Raw genomic sequence first — 20973 nt, forward strand, 5'->3', positions numbered from 1 at the left:
CCCGCGCGGCGGCGGCCATCTTGGGTGAGGGCAGGGCGCCGCTTCGCCTTCATCCAAGATGGCGGCGCTTTCCTCTCTTTTTTTTTCCCTTCGCTTTTAAACGTTTCGGGAGCCTTCGAAATGAAAAGGATGAAAACCTAAAGAAGGAGAATAATCCCATTGCAACAGTTCTTAGGGGCTCGGACTCGATGATCTTGAGGTCTCTTCCAACCTAGAAATTCTGTGAGAACTACAAATCCCGAGAGGCAGCGGGGCGCCGGCGCATGCGCAGTGGGTGCGGTGTCGCTGCCGCACGTGTGTTGGCGGGCGGGCAGCGCGGCCCTGAGGTACCGGCGCCCCCTGAGGGGGCGCCCCGGTGGGGGGGGGGCTGTGTTGGGGGCGGCTCTGTGAGGGGATTTGGGGCAGTGCAGAGGGGCTGCTGCCTGCCGGGGGGCTCCTTTCTCTCCGTTATGGGCTTGTGATGGAGGCTGGGCTGCTGAGCTGAGCCTTATTACCTTTGTTTTTTTAATGGGGAAGCGCCTTGTTCTCCCCGCGCTCCTGGTTTCCAGGCTGAGGGCTGGGAGCTGGTCACCTGTGGTGGAGAGAGATGGGGATGAGCAACTGTGCGGGGTCCCGGGGGTTACAGGGCTCTCAGAGCCTCACCTTATGAAGATACAATGAAAAATAAAGGGGAAGCGGTTGTTCTGATGAAAAACGTGGCTTGCTGTTGCTTTTCTGGCGAAAAAATAAATAAATAAGTTGTTATTGCCTCTACATCAACTAGTAAGGCTGCTTCTTATCAGGCAAAAGCCTGTGATAGTAGCTTAAAATTATACCTTCGTAACTGGGTTCGATGTACCCAAATTAGGCATGTAGAGTAGCAGGTCTGTAAGCACGCTTAGCAGTGCCCTTTCCTAGTGTCTCTGAAGTGAGCTTGTGCCCCTGTTTGCTCGATGGGTGAGAGAAGGAAAAGCCCTGCTGGGTGCTGCCTGAAGCCCTGGCTGCAGCAGTGCCTTATGGCCGTGAACACTGAAGCGAGCCTTTCAGTTTCTGCTCGTTTGTATCCTGGGAAAACCTCCTCCGTTCTGTTGGTGCCGCTAATGTTGGAGCTGCAGAGTCAATGAGCTTGGGACAGTTAAGAAAAGTTCTCCTTGTTGTGTTTTTTTCAGGTTATTTTATTTCAGTTCGAGTCTGCGGTCTGGCTCATCGTGCAGTACTTGAAACAACTGTACCAGCACCAACGGTTTGAGAGAGAAGGGAGACGCTTCCCCTGAGAGAAATACCCATCAAGTTCTGCTCTGTCTGTGTGAGAGCAGATCCAGGCCGCCCCAGACCCGTTGCTTTCTTGTAAATGTAAGTTCTTTGTACAGAAATGTCACTGTGATTAACCGCACAACGCATGTGATTCTTTAGTAGGGTAAGTACAAGCGTGCTTTATTTCTGGCTGGTCCTAGAACATCTTTGTGGAACAGCACAGCAGCAGACAAGCTTTTCCTTTCTCCGCTGTTCGCTTCATAGTGTGCACAAACGTTTCCAGACACAGTACTCCAGACCAAAACAGGCTGTAAATTTAAAATACATACTAGATACTACTGAAATACTGCATGAGTGTTACAGTAAATTAGCTGTAGTGCTTGTAATACTGAGCATTCTCATGGCCCCCTGATTTACAGCACCGCTCTGGTATAAGGTTACTCCTTAAAAATTATTGAGGGTTAGATTACTACAACTGAGCTTAATGCTTGATCAGGTATCATCTTGCCTGCTGCCACTGACACAAAGCCAGCATAAACTATTTCTTTTGTGCTCTGGCTAGCTTAACAAATACCCAGTCAATGACCCAGTGTGTATTCTGTTCTGATTAATGCACTTGGGTAAGATTGTAATGGCCATTAAACAACGGCCCAAGAAACTGCAAGCTCAGACACTACTGCGTTTGAGTAAGGGTTGTTTTTTTTTCCTCCTACTTAGTTCACACTACAGTTTCAGTAACTCAATTTAGGGGCAAACCCCAGGAAGAGAAGAGATTAATTTTTGCACCCTGCTATTTATGATGGAAAAAATACCTTTAAAAAAAAATTGCTTATGGTATTAAGGTCTGACCTTTAGGTATTCTTCTGCAGCTTTTCCTATTTCTTGTTACCACACACAGCAAAGTGAAACCTGATGTAATGTGCTAATATAGTTCATTATTCCTTTTTTAGCAAGTGGCAGATTCTGACAGGTAACCAATTCCAAGATCAAAAATCCATTAAAATGTGATCTTCTTCTTAGAAGAATGAGTTGTTGCAAATTTTGGCATAGCAGCTTTGCAGAAGTGAGCTACTTTCTGATAGTTAAAAAGCAAAACACAGAGAGCTTCTTAAAAAGAAATGTGTTAGAATGATTAGTAGTAAAAATAAGGCCATACAAAATTCACTGGCTGAAAACCTAAGAAGGACTGAAGAATTCACACAGATGGGTACTTCATAAAAAGTACCTTCTTAAGCTCTTACAAATTTCTGGCAAATCATAGAAACAGTTCCTTGACATTGAATGAAAATGAGAGTAGTAGAGAATTTGGTTATATTTCTCTCAACATTGTAAAGCTTCCTCAGACATCCATGAAACAAAGCAGGGCAGAAGTTACGGAATGTGGACAATCCAATTTCTCACTGTTGTGTAACCTGCCTAAAACAGGTTGCTCTGTTTTTTGGCAAAACTTGCGCGCTTTCACGGCAATAAAACGGTTGAAATTGCCTGCTTTCAACACGTTAATTCTGCAGAGGTTGCATGCTATGTGTTTTCCCCGTTGATGTTTTATGAATGCTTTTTGTTAGATCTGTTATTATGTGCCCAAACTTGACAAAGTCAGTGTGAAAAGTGTAAAGCCAGTAAAGAAAAAATGCGGTGTATCTGCCTACTGCTGATTAAACTTCTGCAGCTGGCAGGTCTTGTCCTTCACAAGCGAAGAACAATATTTATGGAACCAGAGTCCAAGGTCTCCCCCTTTTGTTACAAGGTTCCTTGATCTAAACAGCTGCAGCTGGTATCGCCCCGCTTCGCAAGTTGTTCTGTGTGACAGATGCCTGCACCCACACTCTGGTGTCCCTGCGGTTCTGCGTGAGTTCAGGATCTGTCCATGCAAAATAACTCCTTCTAGCACGTATTTGTCTTCTGTGCTGCCTACATTTTGGGCAGTGCTGTGTAAGAAGTGTGGGGGGAAAAGAAAAAGAGTACTGTTACAAGTATTGTCCGAAGCAAAATGCTGATGTTGGTTGGCGATGTGTGGTGTCTGTATTTTTTTGCAGAGGGTGGATGGAAGGGAACTTTGTGGTGGTCAGCAGATAAGTTTCAGTAGGAGCAAAGGCCTTAATTCTGCAATTATTTAGTGTTGATTTAAATGCCACAGTTCACGTGTTTGTTTTAGCCATGTTCGTAGACTTCCATGGGACTTGACGTTGAAGCTATAATATGGTTTTGAAAGCTATGCCACGAACAAGAACTGTGATCTACAGGTTTTCTTTTAAAGCTTCCTAAGTGTCTTAGAACGTAACTTTGGTTGAAACTTCTCTTGAAAAAACACTTTTATATTTTACTCTGGTCTTTAAAAGATTTATTTGCGTCTGAAGGTACTTGCAATGTGTCTGGTTTCTCTCTGACTTTCCCAGTCTAAAGACTCCCAATTTCAGCAGGCACTGAAAAAACTTAATCAAATTTATTATCTCACATCAATGGGTTTGCTTCATTCTCTTCTACACAGGATTTTTTGTGTGTTTGTTTCTTATTTCCCTCTGCCACTTTTGGTGGTTTGTTACAGATCAGTTTGTGTGTTTCCTTTCATGACAGTTCTGATGCTGTTGCTGTAAGAGCATCTTCTGCAGTTTTTGCTACTTGCAGCATCTTTGTGTTTGCTGTTTCAGATTTTGCCAGCCAGCGCTGGTTCTTTTCAGGATCGTTTCCTCTTTCCTTACTTACAGGTTTTTGTTATTGTATTGTTTATCTAAATTTTGGTGGTATAAAGTGTATGAAGGCACTTTATGACCGTAGGAGTTCTTTATGTGGCTAAGGACAAATGGTTGGTGGTGTTTTATGACTCTGAAAATGACTGATTTATTTTTCTACAGGGGCAGATTTTGGTATCCTGCAGACTGCTCCTAACAGAAGGAAGAGAACTGTAACTACTCACAAATGCTTCGTGTCAGAATGACTTTCCTACAGCTACTGTGCAGGAAACCCGAGAGACTGGAAATGGTTTTTCAACTACGGCATTGCAAAAAGCAGTTCCCATACATGTGTCTGGCTACCTCCGCTTGTCTTTACAGCAAGAAGAAAAAAGTGAACAGTTATGAGCAAGTTGATCAAGAAAAATACAAAAGCTTGGTCTTTTCTGTTACATCTTACAAAGCCAGTGCCCAAACACCAGAGACAATACTTGAAGAAGACGGTTTGTTATATGGACAGCCACTTAAACACGCACCTCCAGATGAAGCTGAAACAAAAACTCCCAAGAACTGGATTCCTCTCATAAACCCCAACAAGAGGACTCCGCTTCTTGACAGCGACTCCAACCTGCCCATGAAAATTGCTTTGCAGAAAACAAAAATCCCCAGCGTTACCCGTATCCTTCAACAGACCATCCCTCCACAGCAAGCCTTTTACCTAGAAAGGTGGAAGCAGAAAATGATAGAGGAACTTGGGAAGGATGGCTTTGCAGAGTATACTAAAAGTAAGTCTCATCACATGAGGACAAAGCAGGAGCAAGGGTTTGGATAATTGTCTGGGACACATTACCGGAGCTGCTTTATCCAGCTCTAGAAGTGGAGTGTTTTGAAAATCCCTTGTTTCCATTTCAGGGGACAAGAGCGTATGATGAGGGCACCTGTCCTTGATGAATATAAGCCCTAATCTTTGTTCTAGGGCTTCTAAAACTGATTCAGAATCGAGTGGGGAAACTGGAATTAGACTGTAGAGTACAGTACAATAATGCCTTTTAATAAACAGTAAATTAAAGCTCATCTTTTTTTTCTGCAGAATTAGAGACAAAAAAAAAAGAGTAAGCATTAATGTAAAAGAGATAATTTCACTGTTAACAAAAGTTATTTTTCTATCTCATTCCCTTCTCCTCCCCACATGCTTAAGTTTTCAGTACAAAAAAGTCTGATTTAAGGGTTTGTCGTGTAATGTCTAACGTTATTATGTCTAATAATGTCCATCACGTATCATGAGCAGTGTCTAAAACGTCGCATCTTTCTTAGATCTTTTCCTTCAAGGAGAGCTCTTCCACGCAGCTTTGGAATCTATGTTTTTGCCTGAAGAGTCGGCAGCTAAGGAGCAGGGAGAAGACGCTGCTATTTCTGGCTACTTATCAAGCGTGCAACACGTCTTAAAAGACATCAGTGAAGTCAGAGTTCTGGAAAGCGCAGTTCAGCATGGAACTCTTCAGTATCTGGGCCTGGTAGACTGCGTGGCTAAGTATCGGTGAGGTCCTGGTTCTCTGAGACCCGAAAATTGGTGCTCTGTGGCACATGGGAGGCTGGAGCAGCTGCCTTGGTGAGCTGTTGAGGGGAAGCTGGAAAGAGTTTTGGGATCTAAGCTGCCAGCATGGGGGAGACTTCCTTAGACTGGAAGTGATGATGAGCAACAGGGTTGAAATGGGCTGAGTGTTACACCTGTCTTTGCTGTGCTGTGTCTAATTTCCTGCTGTGACTAAATTTAAACTAAAAATATTGTCCTTTCTTGTTGTCTTATGCAGAGGCCAGTTGTGTGTGATTGACTGGAAGACATCAGAGAAACTGAAGCCGTCCCTGAAGAATACTTTTGACAACCCACTGCAGGTTGCAGCGTATGTTGGGGCCATCAATCACGATGCCAATTATGACTTCCAGGTCAGCAGGCCTGCTGCCTGCCGAGAAAAGCAGCAGCGCCCCTGTTCCTTTCATTTCTCCCCACTTACTGCCTCCAGCACCTGCTGGCCATGATTAGGGTGTTGGTAGGATTTATAACAAAGCAGCCTGGGCTTAGATCAGGTTTAACTGACATAAAACTGTACTGTAAAATAATTCTTGCTTATCCTGCTGCCATGGTTTGTCAGTAGCATCTTGGCCCTGGTTTTAAGGGAAACCCTGTTCAGGGATGGATGCTCGGTGTCCCAGGAGGTCAGGTAAAATCCCAGTTACTTGACATTTGGCCAGTCCCCAGTGCTTTGTTCATATGTTTTTGGTTTGTGTGGGGAGTAGGAAGCAGGAGGAGAGAGAGGAAGTGAAGCAGAAGATCATGCAAACAGGGAAATGGGATGGGAGCGCATTGCTCACATCAGGAGTTGCTTCAAAGACTCCACAGGCAATCTAGCCAGGCCTGCTTGGCCTGAAGGTTTGTTATTTCAATGCAAAGCCTTGAAGGGGGAAAAATGTAAAGCAGAGAGCAGGGTAATGCATGGGTTCTGCAAAGGACTTTCTAGGATATTACAGAGATCGGTTTCCTGATCAGAAGTGCTTCATAAACATGATCCTTAGAATGCACTACAGGCAGTAATGCAAGGATTCTGCCATCAGCCTTCTGACTCCACCACTTTCTCTTCCCCCCCGTTGGCTGCTCGGGGTTTGGATTAGAGCTGTTTGTCAGGCACTAAATATTTCAGAACAGGCCTAGGTAAGCGTTCGCGCTCAGGCTGGTGCTGGAGAATGGTGTCAGGCTGATCATATGACCCCAGGCAAAGCCTCATCAGTCACTGGAAATTTTACCAGCATCTGGAAGGTGTAAGTGGACCCTAAAAATTGATATTCAGAGTTTGAGCCCTCCAGTTCTCACCCAGGTCAGTCAGAGCTCTGGACTCTCAAAGTTTGAATGTCTATCTTTTAAGTATGTTACTGTGAATTATTGCTGGGTTTTGTTCCTCATTTCTTAAGATATTTCTTATAAACTAAATGCTTCTGATTTAAGGTATGAAGGAGCACTTTGTTCCTGTGCAGGTGACAGAGCACTGACACAGGCTGCCCAGAGGTTTTGGAATCTCCCTCCTTGGAGATCTTCTAAACCACCTGGACGTGGTCCTGGGCACCCTGCTCTGGGTGTCCCTGCTCGAGCAGAGGGTTGGACCAGCTGGCCTGCAGAGGTCTCTTCCCACCCCAGCTATTTGATTCTGTGATGTGTATGTGTAAGCTGACATTTTACAGTCAGGTTTGGTCTCTAAAACTGCTGGCTGAAGTTGCACGTTAACGTTCTGTTTCTAACAGCCTCCTGGTTTTAATTGCAGGTCAATTGTGGACTCATAGTGGTTGCCTATAAGAACGGTTGCCCCGCACATCCGCACTTCATGGGTCCAGAGCTGTGCTCACAGTACTGGAATAAGTGGCTTCTGCGCCTCGAGGAATACATGGACAGAAACTGACCCAAACCAACCTATACAGGTGGTCAAGGCAAGTGGTCTGAGCACAGATCCAAGGCACACATCATTTTTTTTTTAATCTTTTTTTTTATACTGTAAGAAATATTCTTTTTCTAGTAACTTGAGCTAATTTCTTATTATCATCTTTCCCCTTAGAAAAAAAAAAAAAAAAGGAAAGAAAAATGCAAATGGGGAATGTATATTTGCCTAAGTTGTAGGAGACTTCAGTTAGTTGAATTATCCTTTTCTCATTTTTGAGAAAAAGTTGTTGCAGAGCTGAGACTCTGAAAACGGGATGGGTAAACGAAAGCAAAACAACATCTGCACCGTCTGAGCTGAAAGAAATGTAAACAACGAATGAACGTAGTAGACTGGGTTTCAGTCAGCTTAGTTCTTGCCCATTTCAAAGATAGCCATTAACGGGTCTGTTACTATTTGTATTTTTTGTTACAGCAACAGTTGGAAAAACTGCACTGTGAATTACAACCAAACTCATAAGTACTTGTTTAAAATACCAAGTAAAAGCTGATTGTGTAACAGAAGTGGCTGAGGAACAGGGGGGCAGAATTGTAACTGGTACACTTAAAAATTTCCAGCAAGTGTTCTGGAAGGTGGGAAGGTTGGCTGCTGCTGGTAAATCCTCCTGCAGGGTTCTTAACAGGTTGTGTAGCCCACGTAAAATAAATATGAAAGTGGAAACGGGCTTTGTGCCCTAGGTTGTGACCTTACAGTGGGCTCTGCAGGCCGGGTCTGCGACTGTCTAGGGCTCCTCTGACTTTGCTGTGGGTCTGAGGGGACAAGGAGCCTTCCCATAAGGACCTATCTGCAGTGTCAGGTTGTAGCGTTTGCCAGGCAAGTACATTTCCTTATAACAGTCACAGACCTGTGACTTTGAAGCTGAGCCTTCTGAGGAACAAAGAGCTGTTTTTTTTTTTGTTTGTTTGGTTGTTTTTTTTGAATTGGTTTTGTTTATTTGTTTTCAAGTAAGTTTGTGAATAAATATCCTGAAACAGAAGTGTTACTTTTGAAGCTTGTTTCATAAAATTAAGTTTATAGACATGGAATGAGCCTTGGTGATGTCAGGGGATAATGCTTTGTGCGTTGCATGCCTGGAAAGCTTTCTTCATCCATTTTCTCTGAATTGTAGGTATGAGTTTTCATAATTCCACTGAAGATTGCATATAAAAATAAGCCCAACCCCTAAACTTCAAGGAAATCAGCCAGAACCATATCTAAAAAAGCAGTGGGCAAGCTTGCTGCTGAAGAAACCTGAGCCTCTGTAGAGTTTAGTCATCAGCTCCTCTAGAGTACTGCACTGTGGAAAGCTGAGCAGTAAAACCTTTAGTTGTACTGGTGCATGCTTATTCAAACACTGGTCTGGTGACAGCGTGGTTAATTACATTTCTAACTAAAGAGACAAACGCAGAGACAGAAGCTAGGTTCAGAGATGGCTGATGACTACAAAGCTGCGTGCGTGCTCAGATGTTGTACCTGTTTGGCAAGTACATCCCCACATCACAGCATTTTAGCAAGTGGGTAGGCCAGTGTCGCTGAACACAGTCGATTTTCTGTGTGGGGTGGCTCTGTAGGTATAAAGGCGGGCATAAAGAAAAGAGGAGTTGCTTTGGGCAGAAGCAGGAGGTGATAAAAATGTTCTGGATTTCACGTGTCAATTGGGATTGGGTAAATCAAAGGGGTGTGGAACAACTGGGCAGCACTGGGGTGGGTCTGCATCCTCCATCGTACCTACAGCCATTGGGTGTCTCAGGACCGTGTCAGTTTTCATCCTCATCCTGCCTGCTGCTAAAAGGACAAGGCTGGAGCCTGGGCAGCACAGGCGCCTGTTGGCTTCACCTTTTTGTATAACAAAAGCCTTCTGCCATTGAAGTTGGCAGCCTTCCTCAGACAATGCCAGATCCTAAAACTGTCCTTAAGTCTTGGAGGAGTCTGTGACAGCAGAGCCAGGAGGAGGTAGGCAGTCTTCAGAGAGAGTATCGGTACAAGTTACTTGTGTCTAGCACTTCTGGAAGCCCAGCTGCCTCAGGCATCCCTGTGGGAGCTCTCAAACAGTTCTGAAGAAGCTGCTGCCAGTTTTGTCCCGTAACGAGCCGTTGCCAGTCCCATGCAAACTGAAACCCACTTTGTCACCAGCTTAAACTGACTTGTCTGACTGTCAAATTGACGTGCCCAAGGCACCTGCTCCAGGGAGTATCTGTCATCTGCAGAAAGCAGTCAGGTGCTGGGGGCAGTGATTGCAGCTATGGTGTCAGCCTCGTTGGAGCTTTGCTCTCCTGACAGAGCGGTTTCGATCCTGCTGTTTGCTGTTATGTATGACTTTGTTCTGCTGCCCTGAGTGCTTGCTTTGAAGCCACTTAGAGGACCCACCTCAGTGTGTCTGGTTCTTTCAGCAGAGACATAGTTTGGCATACTGGAGGGAAATCAAAAGCACCGTGTCCTACAACCCTCCACTGACACCATTCAGTTGCAGGGGCACCGGCTCAGAAGAACTGAGGATCAGTGCGTGAACTTTAGATGTTTTTCTTCCTCAGATGCTTTTTCTTCTGTGGACTTGCTATTTATTGAAGTATTCTGCGAACTTCCCTGTTACACAGATTACGAGTTTGTTCTTTACACAGTAGTATCACTTTATTATCATCATTTTCAAGGTCCCAAGCACCCACAGTTGTGCTGAATAAAATACTTGTATCTTTAGAAACCCTAAAAGCTCTTCCCTGCAAGAACTCAAGCAGGTGTCTGTACAAGACCAAGGCATCTTGAGAGGTTTTTTGTTCTGTTTTGTTTGATTCTCAGAATCTTACCATTTTGGTAGCAGTGATTATTCTGGTCCTGGCCATGACTCTATTTCAGGTCTGTTATAGTTCAGCTTTTTCTTTCAACATACACAGAATGTGGCATGATCTTCCCCAAAAGTACAGCTTTATTTTGAAACACAAATGACTTTGGGGGCATTTAAAAGCGAACACCATTAATTATGATGCATTTAAGTTAATTAAAACCTGTTTAGCAGCCGTGTCCATTAAGACATGAGACAGACGAATAACATGTGCTTGGACCAGCATAACCTGTGATTGCTGAGGAAGTTCCACCCCACCCTGACTTTCCTAACTTAAGACACCCAAGTGCCCAGGAAGGGCTGCAGCAACTTCTGAGGAGGTTTAAAGTGTCACGCAGTTTCAGCAACAACAGTTATGGCACCTCTACTTCTTTTTTTTTAGTCCCTGAATTTGCACTTGATGGTCCCTATAGCACTACCATCCCGGTTGTCCTGGCTCAACAGGAGCTGGAGCAGGAATATAAGGGGAGGCTGAAAACATCAAAGACATCGTACCAGTCCCCTGTCATCATCACCACCTTCTTCCCTCGTAGCATCAGTCTTGCCAGGAGCCTTCTAAACTGACTGATTACACATTAGGGGCCAGATACATGCGTATAGTTTTGCACTGATCTCGTGAGGCAGACAGCCTAAGCTGTGCTCTTAACTGCATTGCGCAGCTCTGTTGTAGTAACTAAAGGCACCTGGGTTTTAAAAATTAAAAACAAACAACACACACACATGCACACCATAAAATACACACAAAAATGCATTTCAACGTGACAGAAAATAGAAATCTTCAAGTCATTAAAGTGTTTTCTTTGAGTTTCTGGCTTGGTACTGATGTATGTTAAGAGGATGTGGTAATAATCCCCAAAGCATGCGTAACAAGTCCAGGACAGCCAGAGTTAAGGTTACACACTTAAATCTAAATATGATAAAAGGAGTTCACAGCTTAAAGTACCTAGAACGTGACCGTAAGGCTGCCCTGGAATGTTACTTGCTAGAAGAGAAAGTTTAAGAGGGGAAAACGTTCTGCGTCCTTTTAAATAAAGTTTCAGCTCACCTTGGATCACGGTTCTGGAAATCATTAGTTTACTGCACGGGGGGTCAGAGTAAAGGTTATTTGCACATTTAAACTTAGGTACCGATACAGTGTGTTCCTGGTTGTAAGCCCGTTTTAATTACTTGTGCACATGAGAACAGTGTACGTGTAGCTGCTCTTACACGGCCCCTCTCACCCAAACCTCTCACAGGCAATTTTTACAGGAGGTAACTGTTGTCATCTGTAAGAAACGCGCTGGGGAACGGCGAACTTAGTGGTCAGCAGCCATCCGGATGTGTAGCAGAGCTGAAACAAAGCAGGTCACCTGAATGCCAGTTCAGAAAAGACTCCGTCGAGTAGGTGAGGTGACCGCTCCTTCCAGTCTTTTGGTTTTTTGACCAGACAGAAGTCTGATGTTTGCATCACGTACGGCAATATTTCTTTCAAGTTGAGGTTCTGCCAGTATCAATACAGTCCCGTTAACAAAAGCATCCCCTTTCTGTCAGGGATTTCTTCCAAAATTGTTTTTTTTTAAAAAAATAATAATATAAACGTAGTCCTACATGTAAACTTCACTCCTGCAGCCCACTGTAATCCACCGCGTTATTCGTCCTTGTCGTCGTCTTTGGAGTTCCTCTGCAGGACAGGGCTCAGTTTGTTTTGCAAGACTGCCGCCAGTTTTTTTGAGGTCTTTTTCAGGAAAGCACTGCCAGGGTGAACGCTACTGACGTGCAGGTACAGGTCCTCCTGCGTGGGGCCGGTGTAGCCGCAATCCTCGCAGACGTAAAGTTTATCTCGCCTCTGCTTGTAGGCATATTGCTGCTGCACCCCATGAATCTTCTTCAGGTGGGATTCCAGGGAACACCGCTGGGTGAATGCTTTGTTGCAGACCTCACATTTGTAAGGACGAATTCCTACAACATGAAAAGACAGCGATTACTCTTCTGGTTTATGTTTATTACAGCCGAGTGAGGAACCAGCTAAGAGAAAGGCTCTGTTTAACTAAATACTGAGCAAATTCCTAGCCGTAGGTAGCTGCTAGTCCAGGAAACTCTAAATAAGACATTTTACTTTTAGGCTAAAATCTTCAGGAACTGTTTGATACATTGGGGAACACAGAAATGTTTTGATAAGGCTCAGGCAGATGCTGAAGCCAACAGGTGCCCATTGGCGTTTTGGTCCCACAGAAGAAACCGTTATCCACTCTGGTGTAACCTACTCCTTAAAATATCTGACTGAGAATTTTAGCCCTGTGATTAGGTAAAACTGCTGGTTCCAGCTAACCCTTCATCTTGGCACTGGTAATGAACAAAATCTTCTATCTCGGTACGTTGTTAATTTTTTTCTTCTAGTGAGCAAAGCTTAATAACACTTCGGTGGACGGCTGCCAAACACGAGCACTCAGTGATCGCAGCACTTCAAACAAGCAAGGCTGTTTTCACAGGATAGAGTTTTAATTATTGGGCTTACAGGCTCAGGTTCTAGGAAAGAAGTGCATTAAGATGAAAGAAAGACGTATGCATGCTCCGGAGAAGAAAGAAGGAGCTGGCTTGTGATTTGAATGCCTGAACAGTTTCGTTATAAAAGAGACCAAGCAGTAGAGCACCCATTTTATCACCAGTCAGCGCTGATTTAGCAACAACCCCCCAGCACCTGACAGGAAAATACTGTAGGGTTTACCAACACTAGAAAACCCCAAACACTGTTGTGATTTGACTTATTATGGAGCAGCTCAGTAAGTTTTGCAGCAAGGATCAGCCTTTAAGCTTGCACAATGTTAGCCCAAACCCTCTTTTTCTTCCATCAGAGGAAGATGAGACCTAGGGTGAGTAATAGGCAGGCAAAAAAGGGTGAAGTGTAAAGCAGAGGTGTTCACATGGACGGTTTTAACTTTGTAAGGAAATTGTGTTAAGTTCACAACTCGCTTGCTGTAATCTACCAGAAATCCCAACTAATTAGGAGTTGCAATAAGAAGCATCTTGGTGCTGAGTCGAGTCACCCCCTCAGCATCTGCAGGGGTCTAGACCTCTGTCAGCTCATCAGGAGCTGTGCCTCTTCATTTCTAAATTTCCTTTAACTGCTTATATCAGTTACTTTTTAACATTTAACTCTGCCTATGCTGTGAACCTGGGCTGGCAGGCTCGGCTTTCCCACCCTGTGACACTACCCCGCTGTTGCAAAGTCCAGTGACAAACAATTCCCACCGGGACACTGAAATTCAGTGAAGCAGGTGTCAACCAGCACCTGCTGCGCCAGAATAAAGCCCACGCTACTGCTCCTAGCCCCAGTATTCAAACATCTCCCAGCTTCCCTCAACAGCAATTTGGGAAAAAAAAAATCAACTGTGGCTCTTGCTGCACCGCTAGCAGTGCACCTGCTTCATTCTGCCCCATCCCATAAGCAAAGGGAAAGGGCAGTGCAGAGCAACCCCAAGCAACCAGCAGGTCCTGCAGGCAACGGCAAATGCGGAAAGGTGGAGCGCGCCCAGGAGACGTGGCGGCATCGTCCGGGTGCCCTGCAGTGCAAATTAAAAGCCTGCGGAGCGCAGCCAGCCTGGCTTGCCAGCAAGCGTCCTGCTTGGTGAGGATGGACTTGAAGGGCGTTTAAACCACCACTTCCACTTTAAGGGAAAAAAAAAAAAGGAAAAAAAAGCAGCCTTCCCCCTGCTCCAGGTTAGCACGAGCGCTTCTGTGCATAGAGCACGGGGTGAGCACCCTCTTTCCAGTGTCTGAAATGCTTTGCTTTGACCCAAGCTCATTCAGAATGAGGACAGACCCTCATAAATCTGATTTTTAAATTGTCGCAGGGTACAAACCAGGCTCATAAACTCCTGCCTGAGTTAAGGCAAGTTCAGCACGCAGGCACGGGACGGTGCAGTGCTGCTTGCGGGCTGCCCGCGGACGCGTCGCCTGGCTTCCCAAAAGCCGGAGGCGCAGCGTGAGCCACGCTCTGCTTTCTCCAGACAGCGCCAAAATCACACCACAGCCCCTTCCCACAGCCCAGCCCGCAGGGCCGGCTCGCACCACGGCAGGAGAAACTGCTGCTCGTTTCCTCTAGAGGGCAAAGCGTTTTCACCCAGCGCGTGGCTGGGGCTGGCGGGACCCAGGCGTGCTGGGAGATGGGCTCACACCGTTCCCTTCCCTCCACCACATCGCCGCTATGTATTTTTTTGCTAATTTTGGCTTACCTTGGCTTTGCATTTTCCCCGTGGATTCTCACCCTCCTGTTCCATCTCACCCCTTTCTCCCACCCCCCTGCCGAGCAGCCCGGAGCCCCCGGGCGCAGCAGGCTCACCAGTGTGGGTCCGGACGTGCCTTTTCAGATCAAAGGTGTCGTTGAAGCCTTTCCCGCAGAAGGTGCACAAGTGTCTCTTCACCTGGCTGTGGCACTTGATGTGGCGGTTGAGCATGCGCTGCAGGCGGAAGCCCTTGCCACACAGCTCGCAGGAGTGCACCGTGGCATCGTTACAGGTGCCCGTGGTGAACTGGGGAAGGGAACGGGACCGGCTGAGTTGTATCGACATGGCAAAGACCACAAGCAAAAAAAAAAAAGACCTCGTGCCTAGGGAGCAGCCCCCTCTCCACCACCCGCTGACCCCCTCCCGGGCTGTGCCTTGAGCCCCCCAGCAGCAGGGACCCTCATCCAGCCGCATCCAGCACGCCTGCTTTGGCCACGAGCCCTGCCAGCAGCACCTCCGCTCCTCACGCTTCTCCCCCTGCCTGCCTCGAGGAGCAGCGGTGATGCTGCCCGTGCCCGGCTCAGCGAGGTTAAAAAAAAGGAGCTGTGTAAGGCAAGCTCAGCTTGAATCCCTCCCCGGCTGAAGGAGACAGAGCAGCGGACCCAAAAAAAGCCCCTCAGAGCGCAGGAGGAGCATCGGGAGGGAAAGCTGATGTTAATTCTCAACTCAGGGCTGCGGGAGATGCCAGGGTGCCCTGCAGCCTCCCCTTCGGAGATGCTCCCGCAGCCAGCCACATCTTCCCCGGGGATGCCCCTCCCTGCAAATATCACCGGTTTCTGCTGAAAGTTTTTCACCAAAAAAAAAAAAAAAGAGTTAATGGTGTTTCTGGCTGCGCAGGTAAATTTGGAGAGATAAACCGAAGCGAGGTTGTGCTGACTCAGTGGAGACTAAAACAATGGCACTAATCTCCTTCCATCGGTCCCCGTTGCTGGTTAATTAGCTTGAGAGTGTCATTATGGGTTAATCTCCTCATTCCCAGTTCTAACACCAAAAATATTGCGCCAACTCCATGACCTAACTTGACTAAGGGAGACATTGATGATTCAGCTCCTGGGAAGAGCATTCCTTACAACGAAAGTTTAACGTCTGGGATATGCAAACACTTCACTATTATTTTAATTATTCTCGGGGCAGCCGACGCGCTCGCTGCTGGCCACTCGAGCCAGGTGAAAGCAAGCAGAGCAGCGGCACCACGCACACGGCATCAGCACTCGGGGTGCTTTTGGCAAGTTTCTGTGGCATTTGTAGAAAGCCTAGCTCTGCAGGAACGAGGTTAACTACACAGGTCCTCTCTGTGGATTTCGATGTAATTTTTGCTAACGGCACAAAGTAAATTGTAAGCAGTGGGCTCAGCTCAAACAGCAGCGAAGCATGAAAAGAGGAATAGGTTTGGGGGTTCTTCTTCCTGAAGAGCCAGTTATTTTCCTGCTCCTCCTCCTTCGCTTACTCATGAAGTAACGTTACCTGAAATGGTTTGGAAAAGCCAAAAAAAAAAAAAAGCTAGCTGTGAGACATCAGGATGTGAAACTAGAGGGGCAGCAGAGGGAGAAGCACGTTGGGCAACAGGTAGGGCTCCACCTCACCTTGGCTGCATGTAAGGAGGGGAAAAATGTAATGTTCATCACAAGATTGATAAATCTTGGCTGAAACCCTGTAATCCCCACAGACAGCAGGAACATTTACAGCTCGGTCCAGCAGAGCAGCAGCCAGGGTTTAACGAGGTGCTAACTAGCCATGGCTAAAGGCATCTCCTCCTTCCCAGCACAGGGGTGGCCTGGGGGTCTGACACCACCTCAAGGGGCAGCCGGTGTGCTCACAGCTGGGCATGGTCCCGTGCCTCACATCCCACCACACCGGGCAGGAGTTTGGGGTCTGAGCGCCACGAGGAGCCCATTCCCCATTTCCCCTCACATCCTTTGGGGTGAAAGCACTGCCTGCCTAGAGGACCCGTCCTGTCACAGCTCCTGCCCGTGGGCTTCCCACGTTGAGATAAGCACCAAGACCCAGCGAGGTGCCAAGAGGACCTCTCCCAGGCACTGCCCTGATAAGCCAAGAGGGCACGGGGCTGCCAGGAAGCCTCCCCAAGGGGGGTGGCCACTGGGTCACCACAGGGAGAAGGGCTGTGGAGGAGGCCCCATGCAGAGGGCCAGATCCACCCCCGTCCCATGGGGCACGACTCCTCACGTTGGTGCTTCCTCCTGGGTTCGCAGCCAAGCAGGTCAGGGGCGGCACGGCCCCGGGCAGGGCTAAGGGAAGGCAAAGGGCGCTGGAAGATTACGGTACGCCGCTCGCCAGGCTTGCCCCAACGCCGCCATCCTGCTCCTGGGGGGCGGCCAGCCTGGTTTGCGGGCTGGGTGCCGGCACCTCGCACTAACGGAGCTGAGCTCGGTGCCGGGTGCCCCCCACCACCCTCCCTCAACGTGGGGTGACCACAGGGGGGGCCACCCGTGCTGGTTACCTTGATTTTCGACCTGACCACGGGGCGCTTCACGGCCAGGTCCAGCAGCATCCCCCCGGCCGTGCCCAGGTCGGCGGGGGCCGGCTGCGGTGTCGGGGGGTCGCTGGGCTCGGCGTCCCTCGTCCCGCTGCTGCCGCTGCTCTCCAGGCTGCAGCTGTCTTCGTAGCCCAGAAGGACGCAGCCGACGCCGCCTGCAGCGGGGCCGAGGGTGGGGATGGGGAGAAGAGGGAGAGCGAGAAGCGGAGCGGGATGAGGAACGGGGAGCGGAGGCGGCGTGAGGGGAGATCGGGGGGCAGCGGGGGGCAGCGGGATGGGGCCCCCCAGGGCCGTGCCGTGGGCAGGGGCTGTTTAACCTGCGGGCGGGCCCCGGGGCAGGTTCCCCGGCTCGCTCCGCAATCGGAAACTCAAACACGGACGGTCCCAAAGTTCAAACAAGCCAGCTCCGCTCCGCCGCCTGCCTGCCCGTTATACCCCGGGCAAGGGCAGGCGAGGAGGAAGAGGAGGAGGAGGAGGAAGCAGCGGGACAGGGGGCAAGCCGGGAGGACCCCCAGCCCCATTTCGCCCCACACACACCACCCCACACCTCCCACCCAAGACGGGGGGCTCCCAAACCCCTCCCTGGGGGAACGCGCTGTGAAGCTCCGGGCTCCCCTTTCCCCACCGCCCCCATTTTTCCCCAAGGGGGGCAGCGGTGCTCGGGGGTCGCTTCCCCATTTCCCCGGGGGGGGGACACAATGGGGCCGGGCGCTGCCTCACCTGGGATGTAGGTGTCGGCTCGCTCCTCGTCGGGCAGCCCAGCCCAGCTCCGCACGGCCGGCTGCGGGCTCCGCCGCTTGACCAGGAAGGCTCTGGGCATGGCGAGGGCAGGGGGCACGGCTGGGCACGGCTGGGCACGGAGCTTGTCCCCCCCCGCCGGTGGCCGCCACCCCGGCGGGGAGCGGGCGCTGCGCTGCCGCCCGGAGCGGGGAGGGGAGAAGGGGAGGGTGCGAAAAGAAGAGAGAGAGAGAGAGGGAAAAAAAAAAAAAAAAAGTGAGGGGAGAGAGAGAGGAGGAGGAGGAGGAGGTGGTGGTGGTGGTGGAGGGGGGAAAGTTTCATAAGGTGGAATAGAAAAATGCACCAGGAAACTTGGGAAGGAGCATGCGTGCTGCAAACATAACGGTGTCAACAAGTCTGCCTACCTGTCCGACCGGTTGGAGCGGCCGAGCTTTGTTCCAGCCCTTCCTAAGGCATGAATGTTTGCAAAAGAATTTTCACGGCTGAAAATTAAGAAAAAAAAAAAAGAAAAGAAAAAAAAAAAAAAAAAAAAAAACACCACGCTGTTGCTGCCTCATCTCCGCAGCCCCCCCCCCCCCCTCGCTGTGGGGTGCCCCCCACCCCTGGGTGCTGCCCCCGGGGGTGAGCGGCTGGGCCTGGGCCCCCCCGGGGCGGCAGCGGGCAGGGAAAGTTGTTGGTGTTATTATTATTATTTTTTTTTTTTTCTTAATGACAAGCTTTTCTTCTGAGAAGGAGGAAAAAAATACTTAAAAAAGGCTTTATTTCTTTATTTTATTGTAGTTCGTTTCAAATGAGAAACGTGTCAAGGCCTCGGTCTTTTCTCTCTATCCTCCCCCCCCCCCCTATTTTTTTTTTTTTATTTTTTTTATTTGCCTCTTGTCCTCTCCCCCCTCTTCCCGAAGTGGAAATGAAACAAAAGAAAAGAGGACGGGTGGGGGGAAGGAAGCACGAGAAACAGAAGAAAACCCACAAAAGTCTGCTGAGGAGCCTCCCGAGCGCACGGCGTGTCCTTGAACATTTACCACCACCCAGGGGTGCTTGCTCCTGCCCTCTGCCCGCTGTTTCCAAACCTTCCTCCCCGGGCACATCCTCACGGGGTTGCTGGGGCTGTGTGTGGAGAGCTGCCTCCTGCACGGGGAGGCCTTGCGGACGGCATCGCTCCCCCCAAAAATTGCCATTTTCCTCCCAAAGAGCATGGGGAGACCACGGGGGGCTCGCTGTTTGGTGGCAGGGGATGGGGTTGGGGTTTTTTTGGAAGGGACGTGCCCTCAAATGTGGCAGGTCCCCGTGTGTCCATCCAGACCCCGAGGCCAGGACCTGCAGTGTTCGCCCCGTGGTGCCCCATGGCCCGGGAAGCTCTCAGGGCTGAGCATCCCAACCCCTGGGGTTCCCGGCCAGCTGTATTTTGGCAGGGACCCCCCTGCTGCTCCCGGGGGCACCGCAGCACCCGCGGGCACTGGGGGAGAAGTGACCTGAGCGTGCCTTCGGGGGGATACCGCACATAAACCTCCCCTTTCTGCCTTCCTCTTTAAGGCTATGTAATTCCTCTGTTATGTCTGCGATTTTGCTCCAGGTCAAGATACAACTACACGGCTTTTAATTGATTTTTTTTTTTTTTTTTTTGCAACGCTTTCAACTTGAGGTTTCTTTTATTTCAACCACTCCTTGCCTTTTAAGCCAACGGAGGCAGCAAACGTCATTAATCACGACACTCCTGAATGAAGAGCTTGCTGTGACTACTCCAGGAGTGTTCCTGGCTTCTTCAGACCCTGCTTTGAGGTTCCCACTCAGCGAGGTACCGGGGCACGCTCTCCACGTTAATTGGGTTCTCCAAGTCGGACGTGCGCTTACATGCATGGCTGAATCAGGAACTTGGTTGTTTATTATTATTATTATTATTGTTATTGTTATTATTGTTATTATTGTTATTATTGTTATTATTACTATCAGCTCTGGAGCCCTAATGAGCGGTCAGGGCTGCCGTGTGCCCCATGTTGATGGCACAGGGAGGAGAGGAGGTCCTGCAGCCTCCTGCAGGGCGAGGAGCAGGATGGAGAGGTGGCACGGGGAGACACCGCCTGGATCAGACGGAGCAGCTGGTGGTGGGCTGCCTTCTCCTTGAGCCAGCAGGGGACTGACCATACCTTGGTGTTGCTTGGGCTTAGCCCACTCTGCTCTGTGCGCAGCATTTCTGCCCCAAACTGGCTGCAGAGCTTTGGGGACATGGGGGGAACGGGGCAGGGAGCGTCCCCCATCCAGCTCCTGGATGTTGAGGGAAGGAGCAAGAGGGCGAGCATCACTCCAGCACCACTCACTGCTTCAGACACCTCTAAGCCTGTTGGGAAGCAGAAGGCAAAAAAACACCTAAAACAACCTCCATTCCTAGCTGTTATTTAGTCACACGTCTCCCGGTGTCCTTCCCCACTGAAACCCTGCAGAAACGCTACGCGTACAGCCCCAGCGTCCTCGTTACCTAATAAATAGCAACGCTAACGAGATAATGGCACACAAACCTTTCTGTAGGATCTTGTTTCATTTTCAGCCTTGCTTGGGTGTGGAAGAAAATCCAGTATGTTAAATTAACATTTTGGGTGTAAATCAAATTAAACGTACAAAACGCCCTGTAGGGTCAAAGCACAATGGGACCCACCCTTACATATTTGACTACTAAAATGTGTTTCATTTGACTCAAATCATTTGGGAGTGAGAAGGGAGAGAGATGGGATCAAACAATGCATCAGCCACGCGATGGTGTCGCAATCACAACCCCCTCCATCCCGGGCAAACCCTTGACATGGGGACGGACTGACGTGGGGCACCGCTCCTGCCTGTAGGGCTCCCTTTCACTGCCAGCATCAGCCTGGTGGATATAATAAAGAAATAAGGTGGAAAAAGTGGAAAACTTCGTGTCCTTCATCTCCTGGGTGCTGCAGTGTGACCCGGGCTGCCCCATGTTGCCGGCTGCTCCCTGTGTCTGGCTCCCCTCTGCTTCTCCCAGAGGGATTTTGGGAGAGTCAGGGATGGGGCTGGATGTCCAAATTCCACCTGGCATTTTGAGAGAGCACCTGGCTTGGCACCTCGAGGGCTCCACGTGCACCCTGTGCAGCAGGACGGGGAGCTGGACGGGAGAAGCTGCTCTCCATCCTGGGACGAAAAGCTCGCGGTCCTACAGCATCCCCCTGGGGACAGCCCAGCCGGACGGGGCCTCTCTCAGAGGAGGGAGCCCAGGGAGCAGCCAGGGCAAGCGGGACGCAGCAGGCACCAGCATGGGGGTGAAAAC

The 20973-nt window shown here is 49.0% G+C and overlaps 2 protein-coding genes across 4 annotated transcripts; one reads left to right on the forward strand and one right to left on the reverse strand.

Moving 5' to 3' along the window:
* The first annotated feature begins 1 nt into the window (after position 1).
* Positions 2–7528, forward strand: MGME1 (mitochondrial genome maintenance exonuclease 1). 2 transcript variants are annotated; one of them, XM_068675766.1, is made up of 6 exons: positions 2–24; positions 1149–1332; positions 4086–4687; positions 5217–5439; positions 5714–5846; positions 7214–7528. In XM_068675766.1, the coding sequence occupies exons 3-6, from the start codon at positions 4150–4152 to the stop codon at positions 7346–7348; spliced, it is 1029 nt and encodes a 342-aa protein (XP_068531867.1). In that variant the 5' UTR covers positions 2–24; positions 1149–1332; positions 4086–4149; the 3' UTR covers positions 7349–7528. The 2 variants fall into 2 exon arrangements, with proteins under 2 accessions (XP_068531867.1, XP_068531866.1); XM_068675765.1 differs by lacking the exon at positions 2–24 and adding an exon at positions 77–326.
* A 3722-nt stretch (positions 7529–11250) lies between these two features.
* OVOL2 (ovo like zinc finger 2) lies at positions 11251–18015 on the reverse strand. Of its 2 annotated transcripts, XM_068675769.1 has the most exons (4): positions 17676–17916; positions 16920–17110; positions 14518–14707; positions 11251–12137 (listed from the first exon to the last, which is right to left on the reverse strand). In XM_068675769.1, the coding sequence occupies exons 1-4, from the start codon at positions 17773–17775 to the stop codon at positions 11827–11829; spliced, it is 792 nt and encodes a 263-aa protein (XP_068531870.1). In that variant the 5' UTR covers positions 17776–17916; the 3' UTR covers positions 11251–11826. The 2 variants fall into 2 exon arrangements, with proteins under 2 accessions (XP_068531870.1, XP_068531868.1); XM_068675767.1 differs by lacking the exon at positions 16920–17110 and having other exon boundaries at positions 17676–18015.
* Positions 18016–20973: the final 2958 nt, after the last annotated feature.

Source organism: Anas acuta, chromosome 3, assembly GCF_963932015.1.
Source record: "Anas acuta chromosome 3, bAnaAcu1.1, whole genome shotgun sequence".
NCBI classification, from domain to species: domain Eukaryota; kingdom Metazoa; phylum Chordata; class Aves; order Anseriformes; family Anatidae; genus Anas; species Anas acuta.